We start from the raw sequence: 23,081 nt of genomic DNA, 5'->3' as shown, positions 1-23,081 counted from the left end.
CCTCTAGTGAAATAGTGTTTCCTAATATCCAACCTAGACCTCCTGCACTGCAACTTGAGACCATTGCTGCTTGTTCTGTCGATACAATTACTGCAAGGTGGGTCTTGTCTCAAGCAGTCAGCGTTAAACACCAGGTATTTGGTTTACAGCTTTCATTTCTAGCAAAATTAATTCAAAGCCGACATTGCCTCCTGATGTCTTTATTAGCTACTTAACTGTTGACATTACCTTAATTGTGGGGGGAAGGGGAGTGGGGATTTGTCATAGCAGAGATCCAGTGTGGGAAAACTGCCTGCTGCTGCAGTGTAGTGGAATAAATCTGGAAGATTGCTTCTTAGCAGAGAAAATAATCTAGGTTGATACAAGAGTGTTATCCACTACTTGTGGTGGGTTTATTTATTTATTTATTTATTTTTATAAGTGGTACTTGTGCTGTGTAACACGTTCTCCGTAAATCCTTAAAACTGCTGATATGTTACTATAGGAAATGCATTATGAGCATCCATATCATTTCAGACACCCATCATCACTGGGTTTTATGTACCTATCAATTATTTCACTTGGTTTATGATTAGACTTTCAGTGCTTTGTATAGTTTTTAATAACTCTCTCATTTACCCCTGGCATTGAATGGTAACCTTCCTAAGGGAGGCGTCTCCTTATCAGCCTTCGGCATTATCCCTGTCTAATCAGTATTCTCTTCACAAAGGTTATTTTAACTCTAATAGTGCGGCCTCAGGATGGTTGGTTGCATTTTCTAAAGCAGCACAGAAATTCTAGATTAAAGATGCAACTGTGTCTCCAGGCAACCAGCACCAAATATTTATCCTGACTGAGACTTGCAGACAATATACATTTTTTCTCAGGCTGCTTAGGGGAACAGTTTGCTTTTTAAAAAATAATAATGATGATGATGATTGTTGGTTGCAATACTGAAATTCTGTCCTATTTCCTACATGAACAAGTCATTTGGTCTTAGTTGGAAGCTTGTAAGAAAATAAAGGATTAATCAAAGGAAGAGTAAATATGAGCCATTCAGCATTTGATGAAAACCTTTTTTAAATGCCAAATTAGAACAAGAGTTTGCAGCCCCACTGATTATGAGTAAATGTTGTGGTGTTAAACGGTGCTGGATTAACAGCACTGGAATAGGAAATCCTCTTTCCCAGGTAGTGCCAGGTATAATGTGGGGGTTTGTGGGATGATGATGATCTGCTCGCTTAAAAACTGGATAGAGACCACAGATTCATTTAATACTCTACCAAAAAAAAAATCTTGTATTGATTAAAATACTTGGATCCTAACTAACTTCCTTTGCTCAATATTTTTCTTTCCTTGAAATGGGAACTGAAAGCACTTTAATAAATGAACTGAAAGGCCATCTGATCTCACTCACTGTAAGTTCTTCTTGTATCCTCTGCAGAGAGGCTATTCTGTTACTTGCAACTGTAGTCCCTTTGCCTCCCGTAGCAACAAACTTTGTTTTTTTACTCTTTCTCCTGAAGGCTGTGCTATGGTGTTTTTTTCTTAAAAACTTAAATAAGCAGTGGTGCCAGTATGTTTAAATTTTTCATCCTTTTGCATTCTCTTCCCTAGTAGTCTCTCCCTCCCACCCCCAGTCTTGGGTTAAGATTCTATTGACCTGTTTCTATCTTTCTCACTCCTGTTATTCTTGGCCATGTGGATAAATAATGTAAAACAATATCTTAAGTTCTCTGTGTACAACTCTGTCCTGCCCTGGTAAAGGGATGGGCTTGATGATCCAATACATCTCTCCCATCTCAAACTCCCCTGATCATTTGGATTCAGGCTGAGATGGTTTAGCTGCTGCTTCCACCTACCCACTTGTTATTGAATCTTAAGGGACTTTGTCTTGACACCTCAAGCCATTGTACTTCTCTGCATTGATAACTAGATCTAGCTGTAATGTGGACAACTTAAAGGTCAACAGTATAAAGGTAAGCTGAATACAAGAAAATTTAGTTGTCTAAATGGCTAATTTTAATGAGGACAGGTCTAACCTGCTACTTTCAGTCAGGATTCGTTAAACTGGCACCCAAGGTAAATGTAAATGCTCTCTAGTATATGATTTTTTGGTTTCAGCTTCTCAAATTCTCTTTTTAGTTTTAATATCCATAACTGAGACTTGAATGAAATACACTGAATGCACTTATTGCAGTGACTGACTCCTGCCAACAGAGCAGAAACACAGTATGATTCTGATTGGATTAGATAAGCAGATCATTTACCCACTAAATGTTTTTATTCTCTGGCAACCTTTGATACTGAAAGAGGAAGGAAATAAAAGGATTGTGTGTGGAAGGAGATAACTACAGTTCAAGCTCCCAACGGTAGAGGTTGTTTTCTTAACAGGTTTGTAGCAGCAATCTTTCTATTTTGTGTTGTCTATATAGAAATGTATATAGACTCTGTGGTTTTCTTTCAGCTAAACTTGTGGATGCGCCAAATGCTGAAATGAACCACTGTGCTCTTTAACATATAGTATGAAAGGAGAGGTTGTCATGAAATACCAAATGCATGGTATGGTGTTGAGCTAGACTGGGCTTTTTCTTAACATGCTAGTTGAACGTCATCGAAGTTATTAGCTAAAATTAGCCTTTTGACCGGCAGTCTAGTTTACAGCTCACCAAGATGAAAGTTTGTGTCGTCTTCGCAGAGTGTTTCAGACCTGAATACATTTGGTCTTATTTACTTGACACTTTGATATCAAAGCATGAGACACTTTATCTTTACATTGGCTAGGTAATTTTTGTCCCTCTTCTGCCCTAGTTTATAACTGACAATTAATATAGAAGTGTGTATCTCATCTACAGCACTATCCATTTGTAATCTGAAGCAATCCAATTCTCGGTTAAGCTGTTTCTGTTAGCCCTGTTTTATGCAAAACAGATCTAAGGAGCAAAAACTCTCTAGATCTTTTTTTTTTTTTTAAAGCCAACATGAGAGTCTCAGGGATATCATCTCGGGTTCAGTGTGTACAATAGTAGGTAATACAGTTTGGATTTGTAAATTGTATAAATATCATGTAGTTAACTGCTGAGCTCAAGGTAGCATCTTTTGAAGACTTGTTTGCTGTTTTATTATTGTAAAGGTTTTTCACCCGATTTGGCTAATTCTCTTTTTAGGGCTGCTGATGTTAGAAGTATGAAGTTTGTCCACAAAAACGATTGACTGTTGCTGGCTAGAGCCAGACAGTGGAAAAGCAGGCACTGTCATCTTTCCTCAGCCAGCTCTGCCAGGGCACCTTATTCCTGAGCTGCAGCACTATGTCTTGCCATTCTGGCCCCAATTTCTCTTGAGCAGCTACTGGACACTGAAGTGAATAATCAGGGACTAGAATGAGACCTGGCTAATTTACTTTCATGTGTAGCCATTGCACTGTCTCAGAGCTTGTTTAAACAAACGCTTAGTTTTCAGACCAAGCTGGGGTGTTGGTCTGCCCTGCAATAGCCTGCTGGGCACTAAGTGTCCATGTGAATCCTGCTGCCACTCACTGAAAGTCCCCCAGTGCATACTGATCTACTCCCATATCAAGCAGCATAAATTAAAGCACACTACAAAACTGTGTGTGGCAACAGGGTCCGCATGGACACCTAGTGCATGACAGCAGACAGCCTACTTCAGGCTAGATTTACACTCCAGCTTGCCACAAACTAGTGTTCATTTAGACAAGGCCTTCCTGTGGCATCTGGCTCTTGGGAATGTTGGGTGCTTATTTGTTTCAATCCTATCTGATTCACTAATTAATTTTATGTAGGAGGGAGCATTATCGGATGGTCAGAGCAAGGGAGTTGGATTAAAAGGGCTCCTGGGTTGTAGTCTCTGCTTCACAGTGACCTGCTTGTGCCCCAGTTTCCCCAACTGTAAAATGGGAATACTTCCCAACTTCTCAGAGGCAGGGGAAGCATAGTTAGGCATTGTTTGTTTGTAAAGTGCTCCTTGGATGAAAAGTATCCAAAGTGCAATTTATCTGACCGCCCCCCCCCCTTTTTTTCTTCAACTGGTGTACATTGGACACCATTTAAAAACTTAACATTGGCCAATGTGCTGTGATTTCTGAACCATGGTATCACCTAATACAGGAATGATGTAGGTGGTGACTTTGGTACTAGGAGTGGAGGTGCATGCAAATTTTCAATGTCTTTCATGCTTGGGCACTTAAGGTGATAATTCAGTGGTTCAAACGTGCTTGTCCCAAGCCACAGGCCTGTAGGGCAGCAGCATACTTTTTCTCTTTTCCCTGCCTTCCTTCTGCCCCACCCTCTCCAATGTTGAGCCAAAACGCTTTCATTCTAAGATGAAAGCAGATGATTAGCAAAACAGTCTGCTTGCTTGCAGCCTGCTTAAGAGGGATTGTTAGGTTTTAGTAACCACCAGAATTAGCAACTTCCTGATTGTTTTCCTATTGTCTATGAATAATTTATGGGCTGAGTTCAATTAATCATCTTACTGATGTTCTGACCTTAGAATTCTGTAATCTCAAACAACTTCCATTTTACAAAGGCCATTCTGTTTGCTGTTAAGACTAGCAAGTGTTATTCAGAGAGATTAACCTAGTTACTTCCTCTGCTTAGCACTGCAGATAGAGTCTTAGACCCAGATCCTCAAAGGTACTTAGGTGCCTAACTCCAATGAGAGTTAGGTACTTACATACCTTTGAGGATCTGGTCTTTGGAAACTTGCAGCCTCTGTATTGCTGCTGTTCTTACCAGCATCTGGATGTCCATGAGCAAGTAAAGCCTTAAGTGGAGATGCTGGAAACGAGATCAGGCTTCGTGTTCAGAAGAATAGAAAGGTATGGCGAATCAGAGCAGAGTTAGGGTAAACCTTCTTTTCTGATTGATAAAATGATGAAGGAAACACCCAAAATGAGAATTAAAATGAAACAGATTAAAAAATCATTTTCTATAGTCTCCATCTCCTGCTTGATGCAGTTATATTTTCCAAACATTCCTATATTTAATATTATTGATCTAAAGCTGTTGATTGAAAGCAGGGTAAAGGGCACCCAGATATCACTGTGATGGGTGCCCTGTCAGTGTTGTTATAATAACAGATGTGGATTCCTGCTGCCACAAAACAGCTGGGTGGGTTCTGATTTAAGCTTAGAAACCTGCATGGCTGTGTAGTAATTGAGAGAATGTAGTAGTAGTAGTAGTAGTCAAAGTTCAGCAATAAAGCCCCCTATTAAAAAAAGTATTAGTTAAAAACCTGAAGCATATTAAATTATTTTCACTGTACAGCTGATGATGGCTGTGTAGATGGTGTAGGGCACGGGTCACTTGCTGGTTTGAACTAGAGAACATGGTGGATTCTATGTAACTTGAAACAACTCAGTGCTACTTTGGGCACACTGCCAGGCTTCACCTAAACTTGCTCCTATTACTGTTAGGGCTTGGCTACACTTACAAGTTGCAGCGCTGGGAGTTACAGCGCTGGTCATGCAGCTGTGTAGGGCCAGCGCTGGAGTGTGGCCACACTGACAGCTACCAGCCCTGCAGTGTGGCCACACTTGCAGCACTTTCCAGCGCTGTATTGAGAGGTGCATTGTGGGCAGCTATCCCACAGAGCACCTCGTCCCATTTTGGCGCTGAGTATTGTGGGAAGGGGAAGGAAGTGTGCGGGTCATTCCGCTTCCTGTGCCAACGCCCCGTGGTGCATCGCTTCACATCCCAGCATTCAGTCTTTCCGGCAACGTTTGGCGCCATTGTGAGTGTCTTTCTGTTTTACTCTCTGTGTGTGAATCGCGATTTCTGTGGCAAATGGAGCCCGAGCTGCTGAGGACTGTGCTGATGAGTGTCGCCAGCACAACACGTTTGGCAGTTGAGCTATTCCTTCAGCTCCAAAGTGACAGTGAGGAGTCTGACGATGATATCGATTCTCCTGCCGCGTGTGACACTACAGTGCTTGTGGCATTCACGGAAATGCTCAGCACCGTTGAACGCCGCTTTTGGGCTCGGGAAACAAGCACTGACTGGTGGGATCACATCGTCATGGAAGTCTGGGATGACGAGCAGTGGCTGCAGAACTTTCGTATGAGAAAAGCCACTTTCATGGGACTGTGTGCTGAGCTCGCCCCCACTCTGCGGCGCAAGGACACAAGATTGAGAGCTGCCCTGACGGTGGAAAAGCGGGTGGCTATTGCAATCTGGAAGCTGGCAACTCCAGACAGCTACCGGTCGGTCGGGAACCAGTTTGGAGTGGGCAAGTCGACCGTTGGAATCGTTTTGATGCAAGTTTGCAAGGCAATTAATCGCATCCTGCTAAGAAAGACCGTGACTCTGGGGAGTGTGCAGGACATTGTGGATGGCTTTGCACAAATGGGTTTCCCTAACTGTGGAGGGGCGATAGATGGGACGCATATTCCTATTCTGCCCCCCCCCCCCCCAACCTGGCATCAGAGTACGTTAATCATAAGGGGTATTTCTCTATGGTTCTCCAGGCGCTTGTGGATCACCGCGGGCGTTTCATTGTTATTTACACAGGCTGGCCTGGAAAGGTGCATGATGCACACATCTTTCGGAACAGTGGCCTGTTCAGGAAGATGCAGGCAGGGACTTTTTTCCCAGACAGGAAGATCACAGTAGGGGACGTCGAAATGCCCATTGTGATCCTTGGAGAGCCCGCTTACCTGTTACTGCCTTGGCTCATGAAACCCTATACAGGGAAGCTTGACAGGAGCAAGGACCGGTTCAACTACAGGCTGAGCCGGTGCCGAATGACTGTGGAGTGTGCTTTTGGCTGTTTAAAAGCACGCTGGCGTTCCTTGTATGGGAAGCTAGACTTGGGGGAAAGCAGCATCCCCGCGGTTATATGCGCTTGCTGTACCCTCCATAATATTTGTGAAGGGAAGGGTGAAACATTCAGGCAGGCATGGACCACCGAGGTTCAAGTCCTGGAGGCTGAATATGCACAGCCAGAGAGCAGGGCTAATAGAGAGGCCCAGCACAGGGCTTCAAGGATTAGGGATGCCTTGAGGGAAGAATTTGAGGCTGAAAGCCAACAGTAATGTTTGCTGCCTTGGGAGTGAATTGCACTGTTTACACTATTATTCTATTATCCCTAAAATGATTTGCAGTGCCTCTTTCTTTACTGGGCTAAGGTATCTTTCACTATCTGCTATAATAAAGACTGTTTTCAAAGCCAAGAATTGTTTTATTGAAAAGAAAAAAACTTCCTTGACAGACAGACAGACACACAACATTTCATGAACACAAGAGGGCAGGGGTGTGGGTTGGTGAACTGTACAGTCACAAGTTTGCATATGTCCTGTCTGGAGTGCTGTTTAATGAATCCTGCACTTCAGGGTGCATATACTGCATGGTGATGGGGGTTGAGTGCAGAGGGTAAGGGTGGTAGGTATCAGGGCTGGTTGGTGAACGTACAGGTGTTGGAGGCAGCTGGTGGTGGTAAGAACCTGGATGCTGGGGAAAGGGGGTTTGAGCTGACATTGGGGCACAAGGCAAAAAGCTTTGGGACGGGGGGGGGGCTGTGGGGCAGCACGGGACTGCTCTGCCTGCATGGCTACGATAGCCTGGAGAGAGTCCGCTTGGCGCGACAGGATGTCTAGCAGCTGGTTTGTGCTTTTCCTCTTTGCCACAGCGTTTCTACGCCAATGTCTCTGGCGGATCATGCTTTCCTTTTCTCTCCACTCCTGCAAGGTTTTACTCTCTCTAGCAGAGTGATGAAGAACAGTTTTCAACATGTCCTCCTTGCTCTTTCGGGGATTTTTCCTCAAATTGTGCAGCCTCTGTGCTGTGGTACATCTGCTCAGTCCAGCAGTCAAGGTCACTGTAGAAAGCCAGAAATGACAACATTTAACAGGGCAGCATTGTATTCAGTATCTCCAGACATAAATTGCTACACTGAGGGAGTTCTTAGTCCTCACTTTAGCATTCTTTTACCACACACATAACACAACAGAAGCCATGAAATGGTGAGTGAGGGGTGCTTATAGAGGGAGAAGTGGGGCTTGAGTGATAGAGGGGTGCTGGTTGCTTCGGGTAATCTGGAGTGATAGAGGGGTTGAGTGAAGATGCAGCTGCAGGGGTGATCTTCACTATAAGAGTCTCCCAACATTTTTCACAGGAGTTAATCCTGGAAGATATCTCCCTGCTGCGAGTCACTAGGGAACAGCGGGAGGCTCTTCTACAGCAATGTGGATTCCGCCCTGGACCCTATGCGGCTTGCCTGTGTTCAGAAATGGTCCCCGCACCCCTCGCGGCACAGTGGCGCGGACACGTCAGCGTGACTGGGACAAGGAACACAGTGGCTCTCTCTATAAACCTGCGCAGGCATATTGCCCACGCTCTGGCTGAAACTTTTGCTGAGATCACTGCAGCCGATTACCGCGACGTGATAGACCACATCAGTGGGCTATTCCACATCTAGGCTGGCATGCATGCAGCCCTAAACCCCCTTCCTCTCCAGAAACATTTCCACCCAGAAAATAAAAGCCGCTTACCCGTAACCCGCTGCTCTGCTTGTCCTTCTGCAACTGCTGGCTGCTGCGATTGGGTACTTTCCTCCTGGCTTGAGAAGAGCTCCTGGCTGCATGCCCACTCTGGGGTGTCTTCCCCCATCCCAGTAGCTTCACTCGCGTTTTCCTCCCCCCCACCCGCCGCCTCCGCCTCCTCCTGTCCCCCAGCCTGCTCAGAAGTGTCCATCGTTGTTCTGGGATTGGCAGTGGGGTCACCCCCAAGTATCGCGTCCATCTCCCTGTAAAAACGGCAGGTCGTGGGGGCAGCTCCGGATCGGCGATTCCCCTCGCGGGCTTTGTAATAGGCACTCCGCAGCTCTTTAACTTTCACCCTGCATTGTAGTGCGTCCCGATCATGGCCCCTATCCAGCATGGACCTTGATACCTGCTCAAAGATATCGTAATTCCTACGGCCGGAGCGCAGCTGGGACTGCACAGCTTCTTCCCCCCAAACACTAATGAGGTCCTGCAATTCGCCAGTGCTCCATGCTGGGGCTCGTTTGCCGTGTGGAGGCATGGTCACCTGTAAAGATTAACTGATTGCACTCCACACCTGGCTGCAGCAAACAGGAAGGAGATTTTTAAAATTCCTGGGGCATTTAAAGGGCGGGTCACCTGAGGCAAGAGCAGTAGAGTGCAAACTGATGAGCAGAGTGGCTGAACAGGAATTCTGGGATAACTCCTTATTCCCTGGAGGACAATTAAAGTGCTGGTGAGTGTCCACACCTGCTGAGCAGCGCTGGATCACCAGCGCTGCACTCCTTATACCCCAACCGGGATGGGTTTTCAGCCAGCGCTGCAACCAGGGAGTTGCAGCGCTGGTTGTGCCCTGCAAGTGTGGACGGGGTGTAATTGCAGCGCTGGAAAGCCTCCACCAGCGCTGCAACTTGTAAGTGTAGCCAAGCCCTTACTTTCACCTCCCCACGCTTGTCTTTCATCCTGTGGTTGTGTTTTGTCAGTAACATTGATTGTAAACTATTTTGGGTTGGCCCTATCTTTGCCCTGATTGCCACCTCTGTAATAAAGATAAATAGTAACATAGAACCAGCCATAGTAACATTGGTGTCTCTCCTTCTTCTTGAATTTCCCCAGTATGTGGTGCCACAGGTTGACGCATCTATTCTCCAGCACCCGGTGCCTGCTGAATAGAGGCAGTGGACACCAAATATCATGGCAGCCCCGTTACAGAAAGAGCCTCACTGCTGTATCCCGTTGGCACCATATGGCCCCAGCGTCTCTGAACTGTGCCTGGCAATTACATGGTGATCATTTAGGTAAGGGGTGAGAGTGTATGCGCATGCACGTGTCGGTGTGTGTCCACCTCTCAGTGTGGGTCGGGTGGGAGGCAGCCTTTTCTGATCGTGCTTTACAGTGCTGGTGCTCCTTCAGTCAAGTCACTCTTAATTTCCACTAGTGTAAGTGAGAGTAGAGTCAGATCACAGCCCTCTTACTATATGGTATAGAGCAGGGGCGGGCAAACTTTTTGGCCTGAGAACTGCATCAGGTTTCGGAAATTGTATGGAGGGCTGGTTAGGGGAGGGGGTCGTGGCCTGGCCCTCCCCCCTGTCTGCCCCCCCCAGGACTCCTGCCCCATCCAGCCCCCCCTGGTTCCCTGATGGGCCCCCCGGGGCCCCTGTTCCATCCACTTCCACCCCACTCCCTGACCCCTGACTGCCCCCCGCTGCCCCATCCCAACCCCTCCTCTCATTCCTGATGGCCCCTCTGGGACCCCTGCCCCATCCAACCAGCCCTTTTCTCTGTCCCCTGACTGTTCTGAGAACCCCTGCCCCTTGCCACCCCATCCAACCCCTCCTCTCATTCCTGACTGCCCCCCCGGGATCCCTGCCCCCATTCAACCTCTCTGTTCCCCGCCCCTTGACCGCCCCGACCCCTGGCCCCCCCCAAACTCCCCTGCCCTCTATCCAACCCCTCCGCTCCCTGCCCCATTACCGCACTGCCTGGAGCACCGGTGGCTGGCGGCACTACAGCCATGCCACCCGGCTGGAGCCAGGCCATACCGTCACCACCACGCAGCACAGAGCACCAGGTCAGGCTGGGCTCTGCAGCTGCACTGCCCCAGAAGCTTGCAGCCCCACTGCCCAGAGGCTGTGGGGGAGGGGGAACAGTAGGGGAGGGGGCCAGGGGCTAGCTTCCCGGGCCAGGAGCTCAGGAGCCAGGCAGGAGGGTTCTGCGGGCCGTAGTTTGCCCACCTCTGGTTTAGAGGTTTGGTTTGGTATTTTCAGGGACATATGGGACCAGGTCATATTCATGCCCTAATATTTTGAGGCAGCCCAGTCTAGCAGGCTAAGGCAGAGTTCTATCCCATCTCAGCCTTGACTTGCTGCGTGGCTTTGAGCAAGCCACTTCAGCCCCGTGACAGACAGAGAAACAGACTGGTAAGGCAGCTGACAGACCAGTTAATAACCGCCAATAGCTCCAGTGTTTAATGATATCTGATACTTCTTAGCTAATTTCTGCTCTGTTTGTTACCTGAAGGTAATTCACTATCCATGTGTAGCCTTTCAGCGCAGGCCACAGGGATACGTACAGTCACCATGTCAAGATATACCTTGGGCATATCAAATGAGTAGGGCCCTACCAACTTCATGGTCCATTTTGGTCAATTTCACAATCATAGGATTTAAAAATAGTAAATGTCATTATTTCAGCTATTTAAATCTGAAATTTCACAGTGTTGTAGTTGTAGGGATCCTGACCCAAAAAGGAGCTGTGGGGTGGTTGCAAGGGGTTATTCTAGGGGAGGTTGCAGTACTGCTAACCTTACTTCTGCATTGCTGCAGGCAGCAGTGCTGCCTTCAGAGCTGGACAGCTGGAGTCCAGCTCTGAAGGCAGCGCCGCCAGCAGGAGCAGCGCAGAAGTAAGGATGGTATGGCATTTCCACTCTTACTTCTGCACTGCTGGTCCCTCAGTCAGCAGCCGCCACTCTCTGGCCGCCCACCTCTGAAGTCAGTAGCGCAGAAGTAAGGGTGGCGTGGCATAGCATGGTATGGTATTGCCATGCTTACTTCTGTACTGGTGCTGGCAGGGCGCTGTCTTCAGAGCTGAGAACCTGCCGACAGCCGCCACTGTCCAGCCTCCCAGCTCTGAAGGCAGTACAGAAGTAAGAGTGGCAATACGACGACCCCCATCCCCCTCTAAAATAACCTTGCAACCCCCCCTGCAACTCCCTTTTGGGTCAGGACTCCCAGTTTGAGAAATGCTGGTCTCCCCTGTGAAATCTGTATAATACAGAGTAAAAGCACACACAGGACCAGACTTCAAGGAGGGAGACCAGATTTCACGGTCCATGATGCGTTTTTCATGGCCGTGAATTTGGTAGGGCCCTACAAATGAGGCTAGTTTAGGGGACCTTTCTATTTGAAAGCATCTCTTTTAAGTATCCAGACTAACACGGCTACCCCTCTGATCTTTTAAGTATGTAATTAAAGGAAATTGCCCAGTATTTAAGATACCGTTGGTCCAAAGCATGATGCAATGCCTAATTGCATATGGATCTGGATACTTGGATTTCAAAAGCCAAGCTGGACTAGAGGGGGAGGGACTCTCCTCTTACACAAAGACATTCTTAAAGATATCAGAGCTGGCTGAGACAGGTTTAAGCTGTTTGGGGATGGGAGAAAGGCAAAAGCACCCTGCCATGCTGTGGGTCAAGGAATATTTCAGTGTCAAGCTTAGTGCCAGTGCACCAGTGGTTTCCATTGTATTCAGATGGGCCTGTTGATTTATACCTATCCTATTTGGCTGGACTTTTTCCTCTTTCTGTATTTCTATACAATTGCCAGTTAACAATATGGTTTCAGCCATACTGAAGGGAGCATCTTACCTCAGATGGTTTCTGGACAGCACTTCTGCAAAGGGAATGAAATAGTCTGGTCTGTCAAGGAATAAGGAAGACAGGAATAAGTAACTGCCTAGGTACATGGCCAGCATGGCTAAGGCTGCAGTCTTCCTTCCCAGCAGTGTCGCAGGAGGGGACCTCTGGGCTCAGTGAGAATTGAACAACCTATAGAATATTAGGCCCTGGTTAAAATAACACTTGCCTAATATTCACAACACCCCTTGGCGGTAGATAGTGTGTGTGCAGTGGTTTGAGGGTAAATACTAATAGACTTTGTAGTTGCTGCAAGTGGGCCTTTACAGGTGAGGTTCTTAGCCTTTTGGGGTACATCTACATGGCAGCTGGGAGGTGTAATTCCCAGATCAGGTGGACATAAATGTGCTAGCTCTGATAAAGCTAGCATACTAAAAATAGCAGTGTGGCCACGACGGCTCAGGCTAGCCGCCCAAGTCTGAAATCCTTGATATGTACTTGGCCCGCTGTGGCCACACTGCTATTTTTGGTGTGCTAGTTCGCACAACGCTTACATGTATGTCTAGGTAAGTGGGGATTACACCTCCCAGCTGCAATGTAGACAAATCCTTAGTTTTAACTTGTTTGACCAAGGACTCTTTTTTAACTATCTATTTCCCCAGAGCTCAGGTATGCAGAGACCCTGATGCGCTTTGATTACGTGTGGCTGCGTGATCACTGCCGCTCAGCATCCTGCTACAACACCAAGACCAACCAGCGCAGCCTAGACACAGCTAGTGTGGATCTGTGCATCAAACCAAAGACTGTCCGAGTGGATGAGACCACGCTCTTTCTAACATGTAAGTCAAGGGAGTCTGCACTAAATGTTATGAAGGGGCCCAGCTGCAGCCAACGTAAACATTGTCATTCTGCGAGATGTCCCTAGGTGCTTTCTACAGTCAGCACATGCCTTAAATCATTTCCAGGGTTGTGTTGCTTTTAACTGAAAAGGAAACTCAGTTTGTTTTCAATGTGTCTAAAAAGCTGTTTCTCACTAGTGGAGATCTGAAACTTGGGGCTTGTCTGCATGGGGAAATTTACTGGCATAGCTATACTGCTATAGTCATAGTGATATAGTGGCATAATTATAAATCCCCACTCTTACAAGAGTGCCTTTTTCCAGTTTAGTGTTTACCACTGCCAAAGCGACATAAGCTAAACCAGAAAAAGGCACTCTTTTAAACTATGTCTACACTGTGTACCTTATAGTGGCACAGCCAACAAAGCACGGTCCACACAGGTGCTTTTCATGGGTAAAACTTTTGGGTGGCTTTTTTTTTTTCCCTCCACACCCCGATCTGAGAAAAGTTTTACTGACAAAAGTGCAGTATAGATCTACCCATAGTAAGTGTGTCCACACAGGGAGTTATAGCACTATAACTCTAGTGGTAAGCTTCTCTGTTTAGACAAAGGCTCATTGTTTTGCATCTTTTTGCATGCATGCTGACAACTTGTTACACAGTGGTTTGCGAGAGCTGAACTGCTGATGTAATCTTTAAGAAACAATATCAATTAGAAACCTAGTCTATTTCAGAAACGTTTCAAAGTAGGTTCAGGTCCCACACACTACCTCAGTCCCCTGCCTATTCCTGTGATTGAGAAGCATGTTTTCCCCTGTATACTGTTGCTTTCCTCTGTTGGTTGTGTTAAAAAGCTCACACAAATGGGAAAACATTTCAGCTTGACAGCACTTTGTGTGTAGTCATTGCACAAAGTAAACAAAGTTCAAAATAATTTTTTTCTCTTCTCTTGGGTGTTCTTTTTTTAACAAGTAAAATAAAATTCAGAGAGGTGACTTTTTAAAGCATATTTTTTTAAATAGGACAAAATCAAACCTTCGTAGTCACAAAACAAATGGAGCCCTTTTTCCCCCCACCAAAAAAAAAAAAATCTAAATGAATGTAAGAACTGAATATAGGCATATGGTAAAGATTTCCCAGTGCCCCATGGGTGCTCTTTAGCTTACATTCTTGGGCTGATGGTAAGGCGATCCTGCTGTGGCAAAGAGTGCTGATGGAGCACAGTAAAGGACTTACATTTTTATTACGTTTCCTGGGGAAGTCCAGGCTTATCTCTGGATTAAGTGCTGTTTCGGGAAGAGACCTAGCTGTGAACAGATGGCTTGAGAACAGAGTGTGGTTCTAGCCTGTGCTATAGTTGTAAACATTCCCTCAGAATCTAAAGCTCTGTTTCCTTTTTTCCCCAAATGTTTTGTTTAAATAAGAGAAAATGCAGACACTCAAACAATACATTAGAAGATGAACAACTTCCTTTCTTTTACATTTTCCCCCTTAATGTGAGGGTCTGATCAGAACTCCTGTCTCCTACTTTATCCTCTACTAGTTCTCTGCTCCACAGCTTGTCACTTTTTCTCCTGCTCTGAGGAGTGATTGTAGATTTGTCCCATTAGAGCTCAGTAGTTTATTCAGACCATTCCTGTGCTATCAGTGCCTGATTCCTGGTGCATTACCACTCTGTACTGTCTAGGGAGTTTTAATGGATCTGATTTCAGGTTATAGGACTGCAAAGCTGATGCATTCTGTTCTAAACTTTGATTAAGGCACCACGTCACACTTGGGGAGATGGCCAGAATATGGAGCCCTAAGACTAAAATAAAAGTAATGTAGCTGGGAACTAGAACTTGTAATGCAACTAAAGGAGCCACCAGGTGCACTGAAATATGAAACAGCAATGTGGTATATCAAATGCTCACTTTCTCACTGTAACCTCAAAGATAACTTCTTCATGTAACTTGTCCAAGAAAAATCTAATTCCACAGAAGCTGGTGCTAGACAAAATTATAGGGTGACAACTACATCCCAATCCCATGTTTTAACTGGCTGATCACCCCAAAGCTCCAGTGGCAACGACACTTTCTATTTTATCACAGGGCCAGATGGTCATGTGACCAGGTATGGGTTAGAGTGGCTGGTGAAGAACAGCTATGAGGGTCAGAAGCAGCAGGTCATGCATCCTCGAATTCTCTGGAATGCTGAGATCTATCAGCAAGCCCAGGTGCCCTCCGTGGACTGCCAGAATTTCCTGGAGACAAAAGAGGGGCTGAAAGAATTCCTGCAAAACTTCCTGCTGTATGGCATTGCTTTTGTAGAAAACGTCCCCCCGACCAAAGAGGACACGGAAATCTTAGCAGAGAGGATCAGCTTGATCAGGTAACTAGAGGTGCCCTAAGGAAGGCCACATGCAACTTTCTAGGAGCTCCAAGGCCACACACATAACAAGCAGATTGTAGTCTCTCTCTTTAGTATGAAGGTGCAGCCTTCTGTTACCCCCGATCCCAGAATATAACTCCAGTCAAGGTGAAGTGTTACATACTGGGACCTGCAGTCTCTGTGGCCAGGCCATTTGATTCAAGATGGAACGTTGCATTGTAGAACCTGCCATGTCCACGGGCCCCACCTCCTTATTAAAGCTAGGATTATGGCATCGTGGAGCTGCATAGGCAGCATCTGGCCACTGTTGTGCTAATGTGCAGAGCAATGAGTAAGTGCTGGACTAGGAAGATTTGAGCTTCACTAGGAGAGAGATTTCCTGTTTTGATATGAAGGGTTGGGAGGGCAGCCTTGGGCCTGGGAGCTGGAAAGATTAAAAAAAAATCTGTAGTTGGCTCGAAAGGAGAAGTGTGGGAAAGATATTTCAAGTGTATAACAAAACAAAAAAACCCCACTGGTCTAGCCTGGGTTTGAATTTCAGGCTGTCTCCAGACTGAGTGCTGTAGAAACAGCTTACGTGCCCCAGGCCATCAGCAATGCAGAGATTTACATCATGGAATTGCCACTCTTTTCATGCTGGTTAAGGAGTGGCATTGTTGGGTTCCCAAGGGAGTCCTATATGTGTTATCTAGCTAGGTACTTATAGGCCTCATTACTGTGGCACCCGAGACTCAGATCCTCAAAGGTATGTAGGTGCCTAACTCCCTTTGATTTCACTGGGAGTTAAGTACCTAAATACCTTTGAGGATTTAGGGCTGAGTGCTTTTCAGCTTTCTGCCACTACAATTTGCTTGTCTTCAGCCTATTTCCTCCACTGCTGGTCATCTTCCTTCCCCACAGTTCAAGGCTTGGAGAGTGGGTGTCGGATGGGAAACTCGGGGGGCCTTGAAACTCAAGCAGGGATTCTGTGCAATCCCAGAGGAGGTGGGTGGAAGGAAGGATGTGCTGTGCGAGGGTCAGCATCTTCAGACTGTGGGAATGCCTCTCATGACTCAGGAATGAGGCTTTTGTTGATTTTATAGGAATGCTGTAAGAGGAGATCCATTCATCTGCTTGAAGGATGTTGGTTATGAGACTTCAAAGGCTGTGGGGGTTACGCAGGAGAGGTTGGAGCTCTGTTATGAGAGAGGGGAATTGAACACTTACAGTAGTGGAAGCCCCTTCACTTGAGACATTAGTGATGAGTCACTTAATGTATATTATAAAATATGCAGCACACGATATTCTGACTTTCTAACTTGTACACTTTGGGGGATGGTGACAGATACACTTATGAAAACATCTAGGATGTTCCCTAAAGCAATCTGTGCCACACCAGTTGTGTTTACTGGCCTCTCTGTGATGTACACCTGATCAGATCCTGTCTTTTCTCTTCCAGGGAGACCATCTATGGTAGAATGTGGTATTTCACCTCTGACTTCTCCCGGGGAGACACAGCATACACAAAACTGGCTCTGGATCGTCACACTGACACCACCTACTTCCAGGAGCCCTGTGGGTAAGTGCTTGTGCTGGTTCCCAAAGATGCAGCTCAAAGGGCAAGAGTAATTTACTAGACTGAAGTTTCTAATGGCAGAATTTTTGATAAGTGGGTTGGCTGGTTCTAGACCTTAGCCACGCACTACACAGACTCACCCATTCCAACAGTATGGTACTGCTGCACTGAAATCCTGTTTGAATCTGGCAGCATGCTTTATTTTTTAAATCCCCTTTTTCCCCCACCTAAAACTTCCTGGTCCTTCAGGGACACATTCTTGTTGTGGGTTGTTCTTGGGTGACTACATCTTGCTGTCCAGGTGACTTGGGTACTTCTTTGGTGCTCTTTTGGGATGAAGTTGGCCATACAACCATATATAGTAGGCCCAGCCACCCAACTACCTTGCATTTTATGTGCTTTACAGCGTTAGTAAAATTACTGTGAAAATCTGTGTATGGATTCCAGAATCCCAAAATTCACAAGTTGCATATTAGTGACTGATTATTTGTAGGCTGTGATGTGTGGGTTGTGCTGACTTATATGCCATCATTACACATGATCAGAGCAAGAACTTCAAATGAGTTTGGATTTACTTTCTTCCAGTGGTGTATTACTGTCATCAGTTAAACCGCCTGCTCCTCGGACGCCTCAGTTCCAAAGTTCATGCCTGTCTCCGTTTTCAATATGTTCAGAAATGCAACATGCATGCCGGAGCAAGCAGCCCCCAGCCACAGCGGCCTCAAGCCCCCTCTCCCTTTAATCAGTTAACCAATTAAATGTCATCATTTTAAACATTTAAACGGTTAACTTTTTAAATGGATATTTACATCCCTATTTCTAATCATCTGAAGGGTGGCAACTGCAGCATGGAGCTTTGAAAGTAGAGGAAGGAGTAATGGGGAGAGATCCTCTGGCTGCATATGAACTGCAGAGCAGCCTTTAGGAAGGGTAGAGGGAACCTACAAAACTGCCTGGCAGAATTAAGCTCCAGCTGCCCAGTTCATATCCCATGTACTGTCATGGCAATGAAGCTAGCACAGAGCGTCTAGGTGGCAGGGAGTAACTTGCATAGCAGCGAGGGATATTAAGTGAATAATGATTTATTAGGAAGCCCTGTATGTGGGAGAGGAGTACTTGAACAAAGCACAGATTGTGCTGGCACACCCTCACCCAGGAGCAAGGCTGCTCTAGTATGTTCTATGAACAGCTGGGCATTATTTTGAGACCTTTTTTGCATAGTATGCTCTGCACAGCTGATTTGATTAAGGAACTGTCCAATGAAAACTACACTGAAACAGATAGAAAAAAGTCCTTAAGAATGAATGCCTTTATTTCTTGCAGAGTAGTAAAGGTTTCTGATTAAACCAGTAGCTGGAGAAATTGCTAATCGTTAGCTATTGTTGTTCCTTTCTGCTTTGAAAGAAACCTGTCTCCCTAGTGTGTCACTGTCTGCAATGGCCTCCACCGTTATCTCTGGTTTTGATATCCTAAAATGAACAGGCAGTATTACCTTTAGGTGCTACAGGATGCTGACCTTTTGAAAGCCACAGTGTTGTCAGCTGTCTTGGTCTGTCAACAGCTTTCCCCATTGTCAGGAGATCTGCCTTTGAATGGGTAGTGCCAGTTTTGAAGTCTCTTACAGCTTGTGGGTATAAGGGGATAATTAGAGCCCAACAGAGAGAAGCTGCGGATGCTGGATGAATTAGCTGGATGGATCACTGCACACCATTTCTCATGGGGCCTCCTAAAACTTAGGACCAGTCAGTTAGAATTGGACCGGAGACTTCCAGGGAAGGCACAGAGTGCTGCAGAAAGTGGTGGTGGTAATTTAATGGGTGAATCTGTCAACCCATAAAACTGGTGCTGAAGAGCCCTGTGTGGCTGGAGGGTGCTATCTGTCAGACTACACCTTACCAAGTAGGTCTGAAGAGAAATAAATGGGGAAGATACATTGGAGGTGGTAGAGGGGTGAAGTTCAGGTTGTTTGGCTTCCTTTATCTGAGCAATTCCACACCTTGCAATATTCTGTGGCGGACTGGCCCAATGGCTAGGAAATAGCTCAAGAGACTCAAGAGACCTGAGTTGAATTGTCTGCTCTGCCACAGACTCCTTCTGTGATTTGGGCAAGTCACTCAGTCTCCGTCTCTGTTTCCCATCTGTAAAATGTGAACAGTAGCACTTCCATACCTCACAGGGTGTTGAGGATAAATATATTAAAGATTGTGAGGTACTCAGATGCTACAATTATGAGCACCTGAAAGAGAGAGAGAGAGAGAGGTGTTCATCGTTTAAGTAGAACTTTAACTTTGGTTTCCCTTTTTTTCTAAAGCTTGTGCTTTTACTAACTTTTGTTTTAAGGCATTTTCTAGAGGAATTAATTTTATGCCTGTTGAACTTCTAAAATCCAGGGTGAATCTTCTTTTGGGTTGGGAATAGTTTATAGTACTTCAAAGCAATTTGATTGTTGTAAAAACTGCTGTAGAAACTGTAACACAGTATTTTAATTAAGCCATGTCCTAACGCAGGAGTGGACAAACTACGGCCCATGGGCTAAATCCGGCCTGCGAGCTGCACCTTGTGGCTCGGCCCTGCTCTGGTGCTCCGGCCGGGGCGCTGGGTTGGGGGCCGGACCATGCAGCTTGGTCCCACTCCAGCCAGGGCGCTGGGTCAGGGGCCGCACTACACAGCTCGGTCCCGTTCTGGCCGGGATGCTACATTGAGGGCCACACCACGCGGCCCGGCCCCGCTCCAGCCAGGGTGCTGGGTTGGAGGCCACACCACGCGCCTTGGCCCCGCTCCAGGTCGGAGGCAGCACTAGTGGCCTGGCCCCACTCCGGCCGGGGCGCTGGGTCAGCGGCTGGACCATGCGACTCAGCCTCTCTCCAGCCAGGCTGCTGGGTCAGGGGCCAGACCACGTGGCTTGGCCCTGCTTCGGCCAGGGCGCTGGGTCAGGGGCAGCACCAGCAGTCTGGCCCCACTCCGCCTGGGGCAGTGGGTTGGGGCCGTACCACACGGCTCAGCCCCACTCCGGCACTCCAGCCGGGGTGCTGAGTCAGGGGCTGCACCACGCGGCTCCTGGAAGCTGCAGCGTGGCCCCACTCCGGCTCCTACGCACTCCAATGGGAGCTGCAGGGGCAGTGCCTGTGAATGGGGCAGAGCTCAGAGCTGCGCCGCCCCCGCGTGGTAGCTGGAGAAAGGGACATGCCGCTGCATCCAGGAGCTGCTTGAGGAAGGGACACACCGCTCAGAGCCTGCACCCCCTGAGCCTCTTCCCACGCCCCAGCCCCTTGCCCCAGCCCTGAGCCCCCTCCCGCTCTCCAAACCCCTCAATCCCAGCCCAGAGCACCTGCCTGCACCCCAAACCTCTCATCCCGAGCCCCACCCCAGAGCCCGCAGCCCCTCCTGCACCCCAACCCCAATTTTGTGAGCATTCATGGCCTGCCACACAATTTCTATTCCCCGGTGTGGCCCTCGGGCCAAAAAGTTTGCCCACCCCTGTCCTAGCATGTCCTCTAATCCCTAGTAAGAGAAGGAGCCATTTCAGACTTCAGTTGGGGCGGAGAAAACAATGTACTAAATTAAACCTGCAGTCTTTAATTAATAACTTCAGTTATAGGATTGGGCTTTAGAATTTCACAACTACTTATATATTAGGGTTAAATACTTCTTAGCATTTTGCATTGGCTGGCTCTGTCCTCATTCAGTGAAACGTATGATACCTGACATAGTAAAACAGCAGCATCTACCACTTGCTATTGGGCCATGTTAGTTCCCTGGCAGGTGTCCCAATTAAATGAAGTATACTATAAAAGAGACTCTGAAGCTTTCATGAGCTGCTTCTTTTTCAGGTTCATTCCTCTATCTTGGTAGTTATCTTCCTATAACAACCCACATGACTCCGTTATCTACCATGTGACAGACTGACTGGATTTTCCTTTGTGTTGTGTGTTCTCTCCCTCCTTGCAGTATCCAGGTGTTCCACTGCCTCAAGCACGAAGGGACAGGTGGCAGGACGCTGCTGGTGGATGGCTTCTACGCAGCAGAGCAGGTTCTCCAGCGAGCTCCTGAAGAATTTGAGCTCCTCACCAAGGTGCCGCTGAAACATGAGTACATTGAGAATGTTGTGGGCTGTCACAACCACATGATTGGGGTTGGGCCAGTTTTGAATATCTACCCCTGGAACAATGAGCTCTATTTGATCAGGTGAGAAGTAATGGATCACACCATTTTGAGTGGGTGGGGGGAGAGCAGGTATTAAAGGCACGTGTGGGTTTTCCAGCACGCTGGTCCTGTTGCACAGTGTAGACTGATAGAACCACTCTCTTTTACATCCTGCATTTTCTCCTGCTGTCCCAGCCACTGAACCATGTACCAGTGCTGCCAGCTCTTCTAACTGGTACTTTAGGCTCTCTACCCTATCTTTTAAAGATAAGCCTCTGTTTTGAGCTCTGGCAATGCCACTTCTTGACCATCTCCCATTCAGCTGCGAGCTGTCTGCTGTGCAACGGAACAGTTGCAGGGCTGGGTTTGAAACAGCCTTGGCTCTAATATGGATGACAGCACAAACGGTTGAAAGGGAGGGGACAGGCCCTGTCTACAGGCGAGGTTTTCGTCTGAAAAATGAGGACAGTTGCCCAGAAAGGGTGGGAGCTACTATTCTAATCTGAATATTTTACGTAATTCTCACCAACTTCCACACACACATTTTTCAGTGGTTACCCATGCCATTCATTATAAATGTCTAAAACAATTACATGTGTCAATTCCATGCCTGCCAAATTTCCAGACTGACAATGGGGAGGTGTCCAGGGAATTTTCAGGGCATCGTCTCCTGGGCAAGCAGCCACAAGTCCAAATGCTCTATACATTTCAACAGAGAATTCTGGCTCTTAAATCTCAGACTGCGAGTAGCTGCCAACCCCAGTGCACCCACCCATTGCCGTGCACAGTCATCTTTCTGCAGCGGGACTGCAGGTGGCACAAGTCTTCCTCTTCAGCTGGATCCTGCACTATTTAGGTCAATGAGAGTCATGCCATTGACTTCAATGCCAGCAGGATCAGACCCCTTATACATAGGTCTTTATGAATTTCCACCTTGTCTGCAGGGAGGTGGGGTAAAACTTAGCCCAAGTTTTATTGAGTCTTTGATTCTGGTTAGAATGCAAGCTGTCCAACTTGTGCTCTTTACTTTGGATGATGATCAGTTGTGTTTGCCATCTCTGTACCTCATAACAGCACCTAAGATGAACTATAAACATTCAGCCCTTCTCCCTGTACCTCTATTTCATTAAACTTACATAGCATTGAAGGAGGCTTCCACTGATTGTTTCCTACTGAGAATGCTGATTGGTCAGTTTGTTCAAACACTGGTATTCCCAAAACAGTGTTGAGCTAGTCACTGACTGGAGAATAAGATAGTAGATTGCACATGCACTTCTGGCACAATCTCCTTTTATTACGACAGGAGGAGTTTAAGGTTCTCCATGATACATCAGGGTTGATCTTCCGCTTAGAGTTTATACCCATGTATCCCTTGACATACAGGTCACTAACCATGCATCATTTTTTATTTTGTTCCTACTTGCTAGCCATAAAGAAATAATCACTCTGGTGTGTGGGCCTTTTGCTGGCTCTCTGCATTGGGTGAATTTCACCCTCTCAGCATTCCAAGCTGGCAGATGAGTGATTCAAAGTCACTTAAATGATGCTGCCTCTGTCTTGCACTGCAGTGCTCTAACTTCACCCTGCACCAGATAAATTGTCAATTGTAGTTAAAAAGAGTTTTTATAAGAATCTGATCATTTGAGGCCAGCAGGTTTAAAAAAAATCCAAAACAAAATATTAACAGAAATGTGGTGTGGTGTGTTTTGTTTTGTTTTGTTTTTTTGGAAAATAATTCAATTAGGATAGTTTTGTTTGGATTTAAACTTGTTCCTACTTAAATCCCCACCTTCGCCCACCTCACCCCGCCACATTTACTACATAAATACAGAGCAACTCCAA

At 46.6% G+C, this 23,081-nt stretch overlaps 1 protein-coding gene across 5 annotated transcripts in view; it reads left to right on the top strand.

The window, feature by feature from the left end:
- Positions 1–23,081, top strand: part of TMLHE (trimethyllysine hydroxylase, epsilon) — a 44,276-nt gene that overhangs the window by 15,770 nt on the left and 5,425 nt on the right. Inside the window, exons 1-6 of one of the 5 annotated variants that reach the window (XM_045030838.1) lie at positions 2,293–2,373; positions 9,593–9,774; positions 12,995–13,171; positions 15,262–15,541; positions 16,980–17,099; positions 21,045–21,281. In XM_045030838.1, the coding sequence (XP_044886773.1) occupies positions 9,594–9,774; positions 12,995–13,171; positions 15,262–15,541; positions 16,980–17,099; positions 21,045–21,281 (995 nt within the window). In that variant the 5' untranslated portion in view covers positions 2,293–2,373; position 9,593. Of the gene's footprint in view, positions 1–2,292; positions 2,374–4,767; positions 4,817–9,172; positions 9,213–9,592; positions 9,775–12,994; positions 13,172–15,261; positions 15,542–16,979; positions 17,100–21,044; positions 21,282–23,081 lie in introns of those variants that run through there. The other 4 variants (XM_045030836.1, XM_045030839.1, XM_045030837.1 and 1 more) reach the window with 4 other exon arrangements.

Source organism: Mauremys mutica, chromosome 9 (genome assembly GCF_020497125.1).
Source record: "Mauremys mutica isolate MM-2020 ecotype Southern chromosome 9, ASM2049712v1, whole genome shotgun sequence".
Lineage (NCBI taxonomy): Eukaryota > Metazoa > Chordata > Testudines > Geoemydidae > Mauremys > Mauremys mutica.
Note: the sequence above shows the minus strand (reverse complement) of the source record. Positions and strands in the feature narration are given on the sequence as shown.